This window comes from Melospiza georgiana, chromosome 15 (assembly GCF_028018845.1).
Source record: "Melospiza georgiana isolate bMelGeo1 chromosome 15, bMelGeo1.pri, whole genome shotgun sequence".
Classification (NCBI taxonomy): Eukaryota; Metazoa; Chordata; class Aves; order Passeriformes; family Passerellidae; genus Melospiza; species Melospiza georgiana.
The window spans coordinates 9,566,713-9,581,863 of record NC_080444.1 but is presented as its reverse complement, the minus strand read 5'-3'; the positions used below and the strand labels follow the sequence as shown (position 1 = coordinate 9,581,863).

General features: G+C 51.3%; 1 protein-coding gene across 3 annotated transcripts in view; it reads left to right on the top strand.

The window, feature by feature from the left end:
• JADE2 (jade family PHD finger 2) overlaps positions 1–15,151 on the top strand; it is a 74,515-nt gene that overhangs the window by 22,961 nt on the left and 36,403 nt on the right. For all 3 annotated transcript variants that reach the window (XM_058035120.1, XM_058035118.1, XM_058035119.1), the window contains one exon: positions 14,652–14,821. In XM_058035120.1, coding sequence (XP_057891103.1) covers positions 14,652–14,821 — 170 coding nt within the window. The remainder of the gene's footprint in view (positions 1–14,651; positions 14,822–15,151) is intronic.

Sequence of the window (15,151 nt, the reverse complement as noted above, 5' to 3'; positions counted from 1 at the left end):
TCCCTTCCCATGGCAGGGTATTGGAACTAGACGACCCCTTTAAAGTCCTTTGTAAATCTGTAATTCTGAAATCTGACCCATTCTCTATGACCTCTCAGGTAGTGATTGCTGACTCCATCACTCCTAGCTAACCCCAGGTCCCCTCTAGTTTGTGTCACACGCTGCTCATCCCAGGCTGCTCCTGGGCTGCTTGGAGATTGTGCTGCTTGCCCACAGCTTCAGCTTCCTCTTCTTTCTTCTGCTGTTGCTCTGTCTTACACTGTGTCTCAATTGCCTGAACCATCTCTCTCTGCTGGCTGGGCAGCAAGCATGGCCTGGAGGGCTTTGTCCTCGGATAGACTCCTGTTTGGGATATTTTGCCTTCCCCAGTGTGATGGGAGGGAAATGAAGAGCTCATTTTACAGCAGTGTTAATGGTTGCACCTGGTTTGTGGCCATGATGCACTCCCAGGGGGACAGGCAGTGACACTGCCAGATTTTTTTTAATCAGGACAGAATGCACGCCAGAAGGCACAGCAGAGATGGTGTGTTCTGCTGAGCAGCCCTGCCTCCCAAAGCATCCCTGCCCTCAAGCTTTTCCCACTTGGGCCACTGATGTGAGAATGGGAGGTGGAAAGGGCAGTGTTGGGCTGCCAGGGACAGAGCAGACTGCAGTAATTTTGCTATCTCCAGGGTTAGACAACTCCTTCTTGCATCTTGCCCTGTTTTGGAGAAATGTCAAATGTTTTTTCACAAGAGATGACTCTATTTCATCTGCCTTAAGAGAGCAGCCTTAAAATGCCTTACAACTCCATCTACCTCCCCTGTTTAACTGCTTTAATTCACCCCAGTGTCCCTCCCAGGAGCAGCCACCTTGCTGGTCCTGCCTGAGCTGCTGCTTTTGCCCCCACCCCGTGGCTGCTGCCCCATGGCCTCGGCATCACTTTCCTCCTTTACTTCCAAATTTTCCTTTTTCCCTACTCAAAAATTTTTGTCTAAACCGAACATCCTCTCTGTGTTAGCCGTGGACAATCCAAATTCCTTTAATCTGCTGAAAAAAGTCCCAGCATTGATGTTTTTTGTGCACTGGCAATGTGGAGCCCAGCGGCTGCTGCTCTTCCTCGCTGTCAGCGCTCTGCTTTCCCCATCTCAGAGGTGTGACAGAGCATCCTGCCCTTAGGGGGGGATGCCTGTGCTAATCCAGTCCTGATGCTGTCACTTCTGACAGCCACTTCCATGTGAAACTCCTAGGGGGAGGTGGGGAGGCTGGAGAGAAGAAGCCAGAGCCCCTGGAGCTGGTGAGCAGACAAACATTGTCTGCAAAATAATAGCCAGCCCATGGTGCTGCTGCTCAGGAGCTGGATCCTGGGCTGAGCCATGGGCAGCCAGCAGATTGTGCTGTGGGGTGGGAACTGCTTCCTGCTCTGGAGATGGAGCTCATTGTCTGGAAGGTGCCATGAGTTGGAGCAGAGATGGAGCTCATTGTCCCAGAGGTGCTATGTGTTGGAGCAGAGATGGAGCTCATTGTCCCAAAGGTGTCATGAGATGGAGCAGAGATGGAGCAGAGATGGAGCTCGTTGTCCCAAAGGTGCTGTGAGTTGGAGCAGAGATGGAGCTCGTTGTCCCAAAGGTGCTGTGAGTTGGAACAGAGATGGAGCTCATTGTCCCAAAGGTGTCATGAGTTGGAGCAGAGATGGAGCAGAGATGGAGCTCATTGTCCCAAAGGTGCTATGTGTTGGAGCAGAGATGGAGCTCATTGTCCCAAAGCTGCCATGAGTTGGAGCAGAGATGGAGCTCTCTGTCCGAAAGGTGCCGTGCACTCAGCCACTGCTGCTCTTTTCATCTCCCTCCTGGCTGCTTGGAAACCAGCTCTAGGTTTTGTGCCTCCAAAGCTGAAAATGAGATTTTTAAAACATTTTGTTTTCCTGGAGCTGTAAAATGTCAAAAGCTGGGGTAGAGGCAGAAGGCAAGAGCTGTATTTTAAGGAATGCTTTCCTCAGAAAGCATCTGTCTCCAAATGCCTCCACTGAGAGCCACCTTAAACTCCAGGGTCCTTTCTAGGTTAGCACAAATTGCAGTGCAGTTGTGAGGAAAGCAGGGGAGGAAGAGGTGCAGCATATCTTGGCTTGTTGTCTCAGGAGGATGCTGCTGGCAGCCACCTGGATGCCAGGGTCATCAGAGGCAGCGCAGGAGATCAGCTGCTTCCTCTCCACAATTACTTCTGGCTCACGGCTATTCAAAAGGGTTTTATTTGAACCTGAGAATTTTATTGGCCTGAGAATTGCCCAGAGCTTGAAGGGCTCCTGTGTGGAGATAAAAGGCACTTGCAGTCAGATGGGAGCTATCAGAGCAGTGAGCAGCCAGGGCAGCTTTCCCTTGCAGCAGGCAGGCAGGCTGCCATCCCCTGCCCTGTGCCACCCACCTGCCGTGAGGGTGGTGGTGGCACTGCATCCCCCTGGTGCTGTGTTCCACCTCTGCTAGAGACCATAGTGGAAGGATCTCCACTGGCTTTTTTGGAGCAGAGCTGAGCCTTACAGCCCCTGTGTGAACTCTGCAGTTATTTTACACTTGTGTAAACAGAGGCACAGAGATTTCCAGCGTGAGGAGATCCAGATGCAAGGTCCCATTCTGCTATGGGAATGCAGTTGGGTGTTGGAGGCAAAGTTGGATCATCTCAGTGCAGCCTCAGGATTAAATAAGGTAAAGTAAGGGCAAGAGTTGTCAGCAGTTTGGGAGCAGCAGGGCTTTGGGTACCTCTCCTGTTGTAAATGGGAAGATGGGAAAAAGTCAGATGAGTTTTGTATTCCCAGAGTCACACCATAACAAACCCCAAGGGACTTTGCTGGTTGATGGGTGCTCGTAGGAGGCTGTGAAGCCATTTTTGAGCAGTGGATGTGCCAGGGACCTGGGTTTGTCCCTTCCTGCTGGTGGCAATGCGTGTTGAGCTTGCACAGCAGAGCATCACTTCCTAGAGCAGCAGCACCTACGTGGGATTTTATGCACCTGTGCAGGTTTTATTTCCTCTTTTATTTAATGATTTAATGTTCTTGGCATGTGGCTCCTTCCCCAGGCTGACAGGGATGCAAGCAGGATCTCAAGGTGGCTCTTGGATCTCGCATTAAGCCACATTAGTATGTGCTGTAGATTCTGTTTCCTGTGAATTTGCACACAGCGGGAGGACGAGCAGGAAGGCTGCTTCTTGCTGGCAGCCTTCCCAGATATTCTTGGCATTGCAGATCTATACTTGCATCGTCGCTGTGGCCCTGTTTTAACAGAAAACAGAAAGTGCTGTGCTCACAGGAAGGCACAGCCCCGGCGAGTGCCGGCGATGGCGGCACCGGCACAATCCGTCTGCCGTGCACCACGGCCCTGTCCCTGTCCTGTCCTCCCTCAGTCCCCTCTGCCCTTCTCTGGTGGCCACACACAGGTCAGGCTGTGCTCAGGGAGCACATCCAGGTGGTGCAGGGCTGCCTGGGCTGGGTGGTGTGGCACTGCCCACTCAGCTTCATCTCCTCCAGGCTGTTCTTTACTGGACTCCCATCAGGAGGTGCCCCCACGTCTCCAGGAGCTCCAGCAGCTCTTTCCAAGGTGTGCATTGCTGGCAGGTGGTGGTTGTGTGGTGCCAGTGTCCCTGGCAGAGCAGGCACACGGAGCAGGTCTGTCTGTGGGAAGCAGTGCTGGAGATGAGTGTGCTGAGGCGGGCAGAGGAGTGAACTGGTGCACCAGCAGTGGGTGTGGGACTGGGACACGTCCCTGCCCCCATCTTGCACTGAGAAGACACCTCAGCTCCTCCTCACAGGGCTGGGTGCTGCACCCACAACACCCAGCAAAGGGAGAGGGCCCCTGCAGGAGCAGTGTGTGCTGCATGTGGAGCGTGGCAGCCCGAGGAAAGGCGGCCAGGCTGGCCTGGCACCAGGGTGGCACGGTGCAGATGTCCCAGCCATGCCTGGACGTCACCTCCCCGTGTCCCCTGGGAGCGCTGGCTGGCAGCCAGGCTGTATCCTGCAGCCTGGGGAGGGCTCCCCGAGGCTGCCTGCTCAGTGTGTACTCCATGAACCAGCACACTTTGTTCTCAGTGCTCACATTGGACTTCCTCTCCTCGGTCGGCGACGCAGGCTGGCTGTTGACTCATCAGCTGCTTCCCTTGGGCTTTGCTGCAGAAGGGGCAGGCAGGATTCTGCAGCAGTTTGAGGAGCTTTTGGAGCACAGCTTTTTTTTTTTTCTTTTAACATAATCCTTTTTTTTTTTTTCCTGTTTTTTTTTCCCTTCCCTCCAGCTCATCATGAAAAATGTGTGAGTTTGGAGCTTGCAGATGGCATGCTGGCGATTTTACAAAGGGCTATTTCTTGGGTTGGTTATCCCTGTTCTGTGGCTGCCTGCCCTTGAATGTGCCTGGGTTCTGGTATGCTCCAGAAATACATCTACACTTCCCTCAGAGACTGTGCTCTGATCAAAAGAAATGAAAATCCCAATTGCCCTAGGCCTAAATGTTTTGATCACAAGCCCTGGGCTGTGTGTGGGGAGAGGAAGAATCCCTGCCTGCCCATTCCTGGGGACCCCCACAGTGACAGCTGGGCTGTGAGGATGGGCTGGCCAGTGGCACTGATCCAGGGCTGCAAAATAATCCCAGTGATGTAACATCAGTGAGTTTGGTCTCCAGCTCTGCCCCTGGCCAAGGGAGGTTTCCAGTCAGATCTGCTCAGGCGTCCCTTGTCCCCGCAGGCAGAGGGGAGGGATGGTCTGTGCACAGGGTGGTCTGTCCTGCCAGGGCTTCAGGGACCTGGTTTGGGGTGGGATGAATCACACCAGGGCAGCAGAGGGACTGGGCCATGCAGAGAGGGGTACTGGTGCTGAGGAGGGGCACTGGTGCTGAGAAGGGGCACTGGTGCTGCAGAGGGGGACACTGGTGCTGCAGAAGGGGCATTGGTGCTGCAGAAAGGGAATTGGTGCTGCAGAAAGGGAATTGGTGCTGCAGAAGGGGCATTGGTGCTGCACAGGGTGGCATTGGTGCCGCAGAAGGGGGCACTGGTGCTGCAGGAGGTTGTTGGCTCGTGCCCAGTGCCTGTGAGTGCTTTGCAAAGGAGTGAGTGTGATTTACTCTGCCTGTTACTTGTCATCATTTCAGGTTTACTCTCTGCTTGACAAGTTCTTGTGTGGGCTTTCAGCAAGTCCTCACCTTTATTAGTTTGCTATGGGAAATGTGCTAATCCAGCCTGTTCTTACCTCATTCTGAGCCACTTGGACTTTTATTTTGAATGTTTGCTAATTTTCCCAGTGGATGCCTGTGGTTTATACTGGATCAAGCACACAGAAAGTCAAGTGTACTTCAGCAGCAAATGTATAGAACGAGTGAGCTGGATTTCCTGCTGCTCTGTAACAAGGTTTGCAGCTCTTGGGACCCACTCTGGTTTGGTAGAGCCTTGGGAGCCTCCACAGCTCACTGCATTGCCTCTGCTCTCCATCCAGAACCGTGGATTTATTGTGTAGCCAGGCAAACCCCAGCAGCTCTGACTGCTGGGCTTGCAACCACAGCCCTAATGAAATCACCTCCCAGTGATTTGGGGCACCTTGGGTCCCCTCTGAACAATGCAAGCAGCTATTGCATTTAGTGCTCTCCAGAGTGATGGGAGGAGAGGGACAGCCCAGCAGCAGGAGCAGCTGCTCAGTTCTTGGTGCTGCTGTGGGTAATCTTGTAGAATTTAGGTGGGGTGTTGCTGGAAAGTGAGCTGCACTGTGTTCCTGACATCTTGGGGAGGTGGAGGAGAGCTGCAGGTGGTTTCTCTCAGTGCACTTGAAGAAGATCTGGAGAATCTGATCTAGTTGAAGGTGTCCCTGCTCATGGCATGGGGTTTGGATTAGAGGACCTTTAAAAGTCTCTGCCAGTTCAAACCATTCTGGGGTTTCATGAGGTGCACCCAAAGCTGCAGGGGATGGTGGAAGAGGCAGATGGATCCCTCCCTGTTCTCTGGGATGGGCTCTGAGCTGCTTGGAGTGTCAGAGCTGTTCTCATGTGCTTCAGGGTTCAGTGTCAGTTCAGTGATCCAGAACACATTAAGAGAGTCTGGGTGCTGCCTTTTCAAATTCCTCAAAGCTTTGCTTGCACTGGGCTGGGTTTCTCTAAGGAGACCCATGTGCAGACACTGCTGCTGCTGCTGGATGGGAGTTGTTGTCATCTTGTGCTCATGTCTGTGTTTTGAGCTCTGCCACACTCAGCCCTGTGAGTAACAGTGTCAGGGGGTTTGTGCAGTTCTTGATCTGCTGTGGCTCCTGCTCAGACCCTGGCAGGTGCAGAGCTGCCACCATTGCTCATGTCTTCTGTTTCTGGTCTCCATTAGTAGGTGGATACAAAGGCAAGTGGAGCTGTTTGCATTACTGAAGTAATTATGGAAACATTATCTGGCTGGGATAATTAATTCCAGATGCTTTAATGTTAGTAGCTTGACTTAAGTTACATAAAGAAGCAACTTTTTTTTTTTTTTTTTGTCTTTTTATATCCAGAAAACACACACTCGAGTGTCCCTGGCTTCTCCAGTAGCAATTCCAAGACCTCTGTTGCTGAAATGGGAATGAGCAGGACGCTGGCAGCCTGCAGGCTGGGTCTGGAGGAGGTTGCTGTGTGACCCTGAAGGGCCATGGGGGGGTCAGGGATGCTCTTGGAAAGGGGGAGAGCAGCACCTGTGGGTGCTGGGGCTGCTCTGCCCTGCTTGCCTGCAGGGAGCTGTGTGAGCATCCCGGGCAGCTGCCCTGGCACTGGAGGCTGCTCTGTTTGCTGTGTTCTGCTGGGTGTCAGAGCCAGGAGAGCAGCACAGGCTGTGTCACCTCCCAGCAGCAGGGAGGGACAGTCCCCCTGCTGCCTTCAACACTGTTAGAGCTGGATGGCACAGAGGGAAAAGGGGGAAAGGAATCTGGAGAAGATCTTTGCACAGCATCAGAAATTATGTGTGCATTTTGCTCTCAGCCCAGACATTGCTTTTTTCTGGTCTGCCAGAAAAACATCTGTGTTTTGTTGTTGCAATCAGCCCACCAGCAAAGCACTGCCCAGCCATTGCTGTGTCTCTGCAGCCCTGGTTTTCCTCTCTCAGAAGCTGTGGAGATGAACCCTCTGGTGCTCTCCTCTGCCTTGGGAAAGCAGACACTGCTCTGCACCTGAATCCTTCTGTACCAGGTCCCTGCTGCCATCTACATCAAAATGATTCTCTGGGCACTGAATCAGAGTTGCAGCTTAAATAATTCATTTGTTGAGCTAAATCTCGGTGAGATTTAGGCTGGAATATAAATGTGAGAAAGACAGGGACATCAACACTGGTCTTCCTCTAGTCTGCTGGGTATCGGGCTTTTTATGTGGTGATAAACAGCTCAAAAATGGAATTGGAAAAGCTGTCTGGGTTTCACAAGATGGCTGTTTAGTGCCTCCTGTTCACTTGTTTTCCTCTTTTTATCACATCAAAGAAGAGTGAATCACTTTCTCCTTAGAGGATTATGTTATTCCAGGGGCCTGGAAGGACCCACTGTGGTTTAAGGCTGTTACAGAAGGAGATTTCAGATGGGGAGGGAACAACTGAGCATTTTTCTTACTGCACCTGTTAATTGTAATTGGGAGCTTCAGCTGCATTTCTGTAAAACTTCCAGATCCTGCCTATGTAAATCCTAAACTGCCAGCAGCTGGGAGGGGCCACCTTACCCCATCCTTAACAGTTCTGCATGGAAATGGGAATGGGATTGTCACAGGGGGATTTCCAAGCCCAAAGAGAGAGCCCTTGAACGATCCTGGGAAGGAATTTGGCTGTGCCCTGCAGAGCTGTGCTGTGCTGCTCAGGGATCAGATGCTCCCCATGGCTGGGGATGCTTTAATAATGAAAATTTCTGATGTTCACTGGGTAGCACCGAGTGTCAGAATTCAGCTGGGGAAGAGCAGCGGCAGCTGAAGGGGACACCCTGTCCTGGGCTGGGGACAGCAGGGTCCCTGGGACATGCTGGGGTCCCTGGGACGTGCTGGGGTCCCTGAGGCATCCCGGGGTCCCCGAGGCATCCAGCAGGAGGGCTGGGAGTGCAGCCTGCCCAGCCAGGCAGCATTGCTGCACAGCACCCAGCATTACATCACCCGGAGCTGCATTCACTGGCTGCTGGCACCAGGGCAGGAGCTGCTGCGAGCTGCATTAACCCTTCCTGAGCATCCTCTGTGCCACTCAGGCAGCACAAAGGGCCCTGAGCATCAGGCACCGGTGTCTGTGCAGTCAGGGGGTGCATTTTGGGCACGGCTGCTCCTGTTTCTGGATGCTCCTGGGGTTCAGCTGCTTTGTTCTCTCAGCACAGCAGCAAAAGGCAAATGGAGCTTCATGGCTGGACTGTGTGTGTCACTGCCTGTGTGGGTTTTTGGCACTTAAAGGAAGGTTTGGGTTGTAGCAAAGGGCAGTGCCAGCCCAGGCACGCCCTGTGCCCATCAGGGCAGGGGGGACAGACTGCTGGTGGCACTGAGCTGTGTGCCCAAGCAGGCATGTGCATGGGAGGGGCTGATGTTAAGTTCCCTCCATCAGCCTTTTTTGCCAGGAATGTGCTTGTTGCAGCCCCTGCCATGAAGATAGCCTACAAATGGTGCAGAATGGGTGGCAGATGGGGCCATCCAGGTTTCCCTTCATCCATCAGCCATCACAGGCTTCCCTTCCCAGACCAGAGGTTCCCATTCCTGTGGCTGCTCTGTTGATGTATGTATGCATGATGAATTTGCATGGATTTTCAGAGGCTGTTTCCAAATCTTGAGGGGGTTTTGGCTCCAGCAGCCAATAAGGAAATACTGCAAATAGTTTATTTTCTGCACAGAGTGGTCCCAGTGGTGCCATCTCATTCTTCTCTTTGGGTTCTTGTTTGTTTTAAAATAAGAGGGTTTGGTGACAGTGCCCTGTTGAGATGCACTGTGTCCCCTCTCTCCCTCCCTCTCCAGGACCAGCTGCCCCTAGCATCCCTTCTCCATGCACAGGAGGATGTGTTGGCAGGCTCTGGGTACCTGTGCTTCCTCTGCAGGGTCCAGGGGCTCTGGTGTCAGGTTCCTTGTGCCAGCAGGGTGCTCACAGAGCTCTGAACTCTCTGTGCTGGTGACCAGGGTGCTCCAGATGTTCCCTGGGGTATCTTCAGCCAAGGAGGGAAGGGTGAAGTGCACAGGTACCTGTTAGCACCAAGCCCTGGGTGAGCCTAAAGACACTTTTGGGCTCATCCAGCTGCTCAGGCCAGCTTGCTTGCAGGTCTGAACCTCAGGCCAGTTAATGAAAACCTAAAATATATACTATCTATATATCTAAATATATATTATCTTCTTGGCCTTCCCTCTTGTCTTTGAGCCCAGTTTTGGGAGTGTAGTTTTTGGCTCATGGTTTTATAGCCTTTACTAGAAGCCATAAAAATACAAGAAGTAGGAGTAACATGGTCAGTAAATCTGGGAGTGGGAATGCTGAGGATCACAAACCCTTGTGTGTGGGTTGTGGCTCATTATTGTGGCCATCCACCACTATCTCCAGCCCTATCCTTCACCCTTATATCCCCAGGCACTTTTTCTAACTTAAATGCTTAAATTCTGCTCTGCTGTTGAGAGGCAACAGCATGTATAAAATCTGTTAGCTTAAGTTCAAAAGAAAGTGGGGCATCCAGTCCAAATGGCCTGCTAGATACTATTTTTAATAAACAGAAAGTGAAAATCATCCCTTTAAATTGCCCTTTTAAAGCTGTTGTGTGCCACAGGAGGATTCCCCATAAGCAGAGCAGTATGTAGGAGCAGTATCAGCACTGAGGGCTGCTGGCAGAGCTGTCTTTGCACTGACTTTCTTAGGCTGACTTATTTATGGACATTGGACAAGACTAATTTAGGCTGGAGTGGAGGTAAAGAAAAGATTACTGACTAATGTCTTCCTTGTAATAAAATTAAGTATTTTTACATGAGAAACACTATGCAGGATTAGTTATTTCTGATATATTAAAGGGAGCATATAGGAAAAAAAAGCCTTCTCCCTTCAGCCAAGTGAAGCATTCAGTTTACAGAGATGATTAACCATGGGAATTTGCTGAGTATATTTTATTACAGTGTAATCTTCTCCAGGGATAGATGTGATTCTCAAGAGTGTTGGGGTCCACTTACTCCTTTTCCTCAAGTGCCCTTGAGACCCACTTTCAGACTAATGGCCTCAGGTTTGTTGTGATTTTCAGGCTGATCCCAATTTTCAGCCCTTCGTTTAAAGGAGCCTTTGATGGATACAGGATTTTAAGAAAATGCTGTGTCTCTGGATAAATAAAGGAGTAAATGCTCCTCCTGTGTAGCTGAGCTTCTGTGAATGGTCTGGCTCCTGGTGGAGGCTTTGCCCCTGTGATTCTTTGCCTTGATGGTGAATTTGGGTGGGTTGGTGGCTCCTGTGCAGACTCCTCATCACCCAGCCTGGGTATTTCTTTGTCCACCAAGCAAATTTGGGAACATGGTTTCCCAATGGATTAAGACTTGTCTGTGCACAAAAGGGGAGCCCCGATGACATCCCCAGCTCCTGGAGCCCAGCAGGAGATGGACAGACACTGCTGAGGGCGGCCTCTGGGCTTTGTTCCCTTTTTATTGCCATGTCTCCACTGCAGTGCTTGGACAGCACAAAGCTTAACACTTTTTGGGCTCCAGTTTCTTGAAGCTGCTGGAGGTGAGGAAGGTGCCCAGCTTGGTCTGTTCTCTGCATTGCTGTGAGGCAGGACATGGTCTTTCCCAAAGGATTGCTCTCTTGTCTTAAACTGTAGGATCTCTTCCTTCCAAAGCTCCTCCTGGCCTAAGGCACTGTCACTGCACTTACTCTTCTTTACATCTCGGCACCAGGAAGAACTTTGCAGGTGTGGTAGCGCATGTCAGGAAGGAGTGGGTTGCTTTTTAGGAACCTGATTTTATCCACCAGAGCTGATGCAGGAATCAGTGGCAGGCTGTGCATCTCTGGGGCACTGGGATGCCCCATGTGAGCCTCAGCATCTGGCAGCCTCCAGCTCCCCTCGGGGTGGGAGCAGTGCTCATGGGAGCAGGCACAGGCTCTCCTGGAGTTTGCTGAACTGTTGGCAAGCCATAAAACCCTTGTGTGTTTAACTGAGTGCTGCAGATGAGTCAGGGAGTTGATCTGGACCAGGCTTCCAGCAGGTCTTCATAGGGTTATACAAGTTTTTCACTGTATAAAAAATAATTTAGCAGCTATTTCAGTTTCTTCATTTCTGACCTCCTCTGTTTGCTGGTATTTGAAATGGTGAGAAAATGGCATGAACATATCCCAGCATCCCCAAGCCTGAATTAACTCCAGGGGATCCCAGCCCTTGCTGCCAGACCAGCATGGGGTTATGGGGAGTAAACTTCAAAAGTAAAGTTTAGTGATCCTCTTAGGAAGATACTTTTCATATTAATGCTTATTCCTTGTAGGAAAGTGCTGAGAGCTGCAGCACCTGATCATCCCTCCCTGATCCCTGCACTCCCAGATGGGGAGAGGCACCTGCCATCCCTGCACTGGCATGTTTCAAACCTTTAACAGAGTGCTGGTCAGCTTGTTAGATGTTGGTATCTTCATTACCGTGATCTTCATCATCAGTGACGTGGTGAGAGGCAAAATGTCCCTCTACAAGTGCCAGTTCCCATTAAACCAAAGCAAACTGCATTTAATTACAGTGTCAGAAAGAGCTGGACCCTGAGCACTGGTGGAGCTGCTACCATCAGTGAGCCCCTGAGGTCCCTGTGCTCTCTGCATCACCAGGGACTGTGCACAGCCAGAACCTGAGAGTCTGAACATGAGTCCAGGTTTGAGAGTCTGAACATGAATCCAGGTTTGAGAGTCTGAATGAATCCAGGTTTGGGGATATTGGGAGCACTGGGGAGGGGGGTACATGACTCGAGGTGACTGTCACTTGTCTCCTGTCCCTGAGCATCAGGTTCAGCAAAACTTCTCCACGAGATTCCTGCAGAAAGGAGGTGGAGCTGTGTGCCCAGGTGGAAGTGGATGTGCCCAGGCTCAGGCAGGGGCTGGTCCCACACACTCCTCTTGGTGGGTAGTACTGGATGCACTGTGTGAGGTAACCCCAAGGGGTTGCTCCATGTAGGGGGACAGAATATAAGAAAATAAAGATAGTGTAGAAAGTAATCTCACCCCTAAGGAGTTCCTGCTGGGCCAATTACCAAAGATTAGGAACAGGCCTGACTTTACCAGGCCACAGCTGTACCCAAAGAGAAGAAGAGTGCTATAAAAGAGTGGGGTGGCTGGTTGGGCAGGGGTTGGAGTCAGTTGGCTGCTTTGTGGAGAAGAAAGAGTCAGTGCTCTGAGGAGCTACCCACAAGAAACACCAAGAAGGTTTGGAGCTTTTGTGATAAGGAGACAACAGCATGGAACCCCTGTGATGAGATGACAACAGCTCCAGTCACACCAGCATCCTCATCACACTGAGTGCATTTCAGTGATGTCAGTGCAGTGAATGACCTGTTCAGGGTACTCCTTTGATGTGTACACAGAGCATTAATCTTTGCAGGTTCGTGCCAGGGTAAAAATAGCAGCTCTTTGCTCCTGCCATCCCGAGCATCCGCGGCTGGCTCGGTGTCAGAGCATCACCTGTTGCAGGGGCTTTGGGGTGAGCAGCTTGTGTAACTTGGCTTAGTGAGGGCTTATGGCCCTGACCTCGTGCTGCTCAGGCAGCTCTCCCCAACAGAAGCATTCATTGCAGGTGGAGGAGTGGTTTTCTCTCTCCTGTAGCACAAGGCTGTGCCCAGCCTGGCTGCTCCCACACCCAGGTTCTGTCTCTGTGAGGGCTGACCCTGACTTGGGCTCATGAAAAGGAGAGGTTCAGTCTGATGTGAACCAATTGTACATTGTACCAGCAGCTCTTGCTTTATTTTTTTGTTAATAGCATCTTCCAGTGGCTAAAGGGGCTACAAGAAAGGCTGGACAGGGAGTTTTTAGATAGGTATGTAGTGATTAGACAGAGGGGAATAGCTTTGAGCTGACAGAGGGCAGATTTAGATTAGATGTTAGGAAGAAATTCTTCCCTGTGAGGGTGGTGAGGCCCTGGCACAGGTTGCCCAGAGAAGCTGTTGATTGCTCTATCCCTGGAAGTTCCAAGGCCAGGATGGATGGGGCTTGGAGCAACCTGGGATGGTGGAAATTGTCCCTGCCCATGGCAGGGAGGGGTGGAACTAGATGATCTTTAAGGTTCCCTCCAAACCCATCTATTGTGTGATTCTCTGATTTTAAGGGTTTGGGAGCTCCTTAGATGCCAGTCCTGAAGCTGTGGCTGGAGCATCCCTCTAATGTCTGCATTAGAGAAGTCAGTGAATCTCCAGGTGCTGTCCTGGATTACAGTGAGGTTGTTCTCAAATGTGGGGACTGAGCTGTCCTTCCATGTGGCTCTTTTTGATTCTTTACCTTAAATTTGGAGATTGGACATTGGGTCCATGTTTATTTTCAATTTACTGTGGGGCAAGTAAAGCAAAAGAGATAAGAAGAACCAATTTCTTGATGCTTTTCTCTCTGAGCCATAATGCTTCTCCTGCTGGTGGCTCTGGAAGTGCCTCCAGTGTTTGTGACCACAGAGGACAGCAATTAAACTGCATGTCTGGCTCTGTAGGAACTCCATGTTCATTTTCCTGCCCTGCCACAGATTTCCTTCCCAACCTTGGCAAGGCAGGCAGGGTCTCATTCCCAAGGACAGCTGGGCTCAGGTGTCTCTCCCTGGCACATACAGACCTTGGAGCACCTGGTACCACAGCTCATCTGGTTCTGTGATGGACACCATGGCTCTGCCCCAGACACATCCCAGAGCACAAGGCACTCAATGCTCTGACATTAGCAGGACAGAAGGCAGATAAAAGTCTTGCAGGGACCAGCAGCCTTCCCAGCTGGCCCTGGTGCAAGAGTAGGGCTGGGTCCTCCAGCTCTGCATGGGGAGAAGCTGTGCTGCAGTGAGGTGTGTTTGGTTGCTGTTTCTTTGCAGCATCTTTCTGGCTTGCTCTCTGTGCCAGGAGGTGGATTTCAGGGAGGAAATGTGAGCTGTGCAAATCCTGCAGCAAGCTCCAGCTCCCAGCCTCTCTGAGATGTGTCAGCTGGCACCACAGGCTGCTTCTCATTTCCAGCCTGTCCTCTGCCTGCATGTCATGAGGCGTGACACTGCTGACATGTGCATGGCAAGTCTCATGCATATTGCTGCAGAGCTGCCAGAGAAAGGCAGAATTGCTGACAGCCAGAGCCTGGTTCCTCTCTGTGCAGGGAGTTTGCAGCACACGAGGCAGCTCCTCTCCCCATCCCCGTGGTTGTGATTAGAGAGCACTCAGAACAAATCTCACGGGCCACCATGGGATGTTCCCCAGTGCCAAAGAGCTGCCCAGTGGATGTGGGCTCACTGGAGGTGTTCATGGAGCAGGTAATGCCTGGGGGGGTTTGCTGTCAGTGCTTGGAGCATCATCTCCACTGCACCTCATTTTTCTCATGTAAAGAGTAATTTCTGAGGGTGAATGGGAGCACTCTTGCTGTAGTTGCTCTCCTGAGGCTGTCTTGTCAGTGCTTGGATTGACTTTAGGTGCAGTGGCTTTGTTTTCCTTCACAGAGTCAAGTGCCCAGTGTGCTCTCACCCTCCATGGCAAGAAACAGGATATTTTTCTGAGTTGTAGCTCTTTCTGAACCTCCCCTTCTTTCCTTCCAGGATCATCCCCCAGCTGGAGAGCTCACTCTCACAGGTTTCACCCAGCAGCCTGCCTGGCTCTGAGATCTCAGAGGCTACAAGGACTTACCTGCAGGGCATGAGCCGCTATGACCTGGACGAGCTCGATGCCTGCTGGTTGGAGCTTGTTAACATGGAGCTCAAGGAGATGGGTGAGTATTGCTGCCTTTGTTTTCTTTCTGCCCTGGCTGTCCCACAGTGGGCATTTTTGAGTAAACATGTGGAACTAAAAGCCTTGAAGAAGAACTGTCAGAAAGCCTGGTCCTGCTTGTTTCTTGTTCCAGGCATTCTCTAGATATCACAGCCTAACATTGCCTGCATCACTGCTGTTATATCACTGCACATTCTTCAAATCCTTTAGTGGATTTTAGTCAAGTGCAACTACCTGAGCTTGGAATTTGACCACTGGCACTAGCTTAGCATGGTCTGCTGGGCAGATTTGTTGGCACAGACCCCTGGGTGTGTGTAGCCCTGCCAGACTG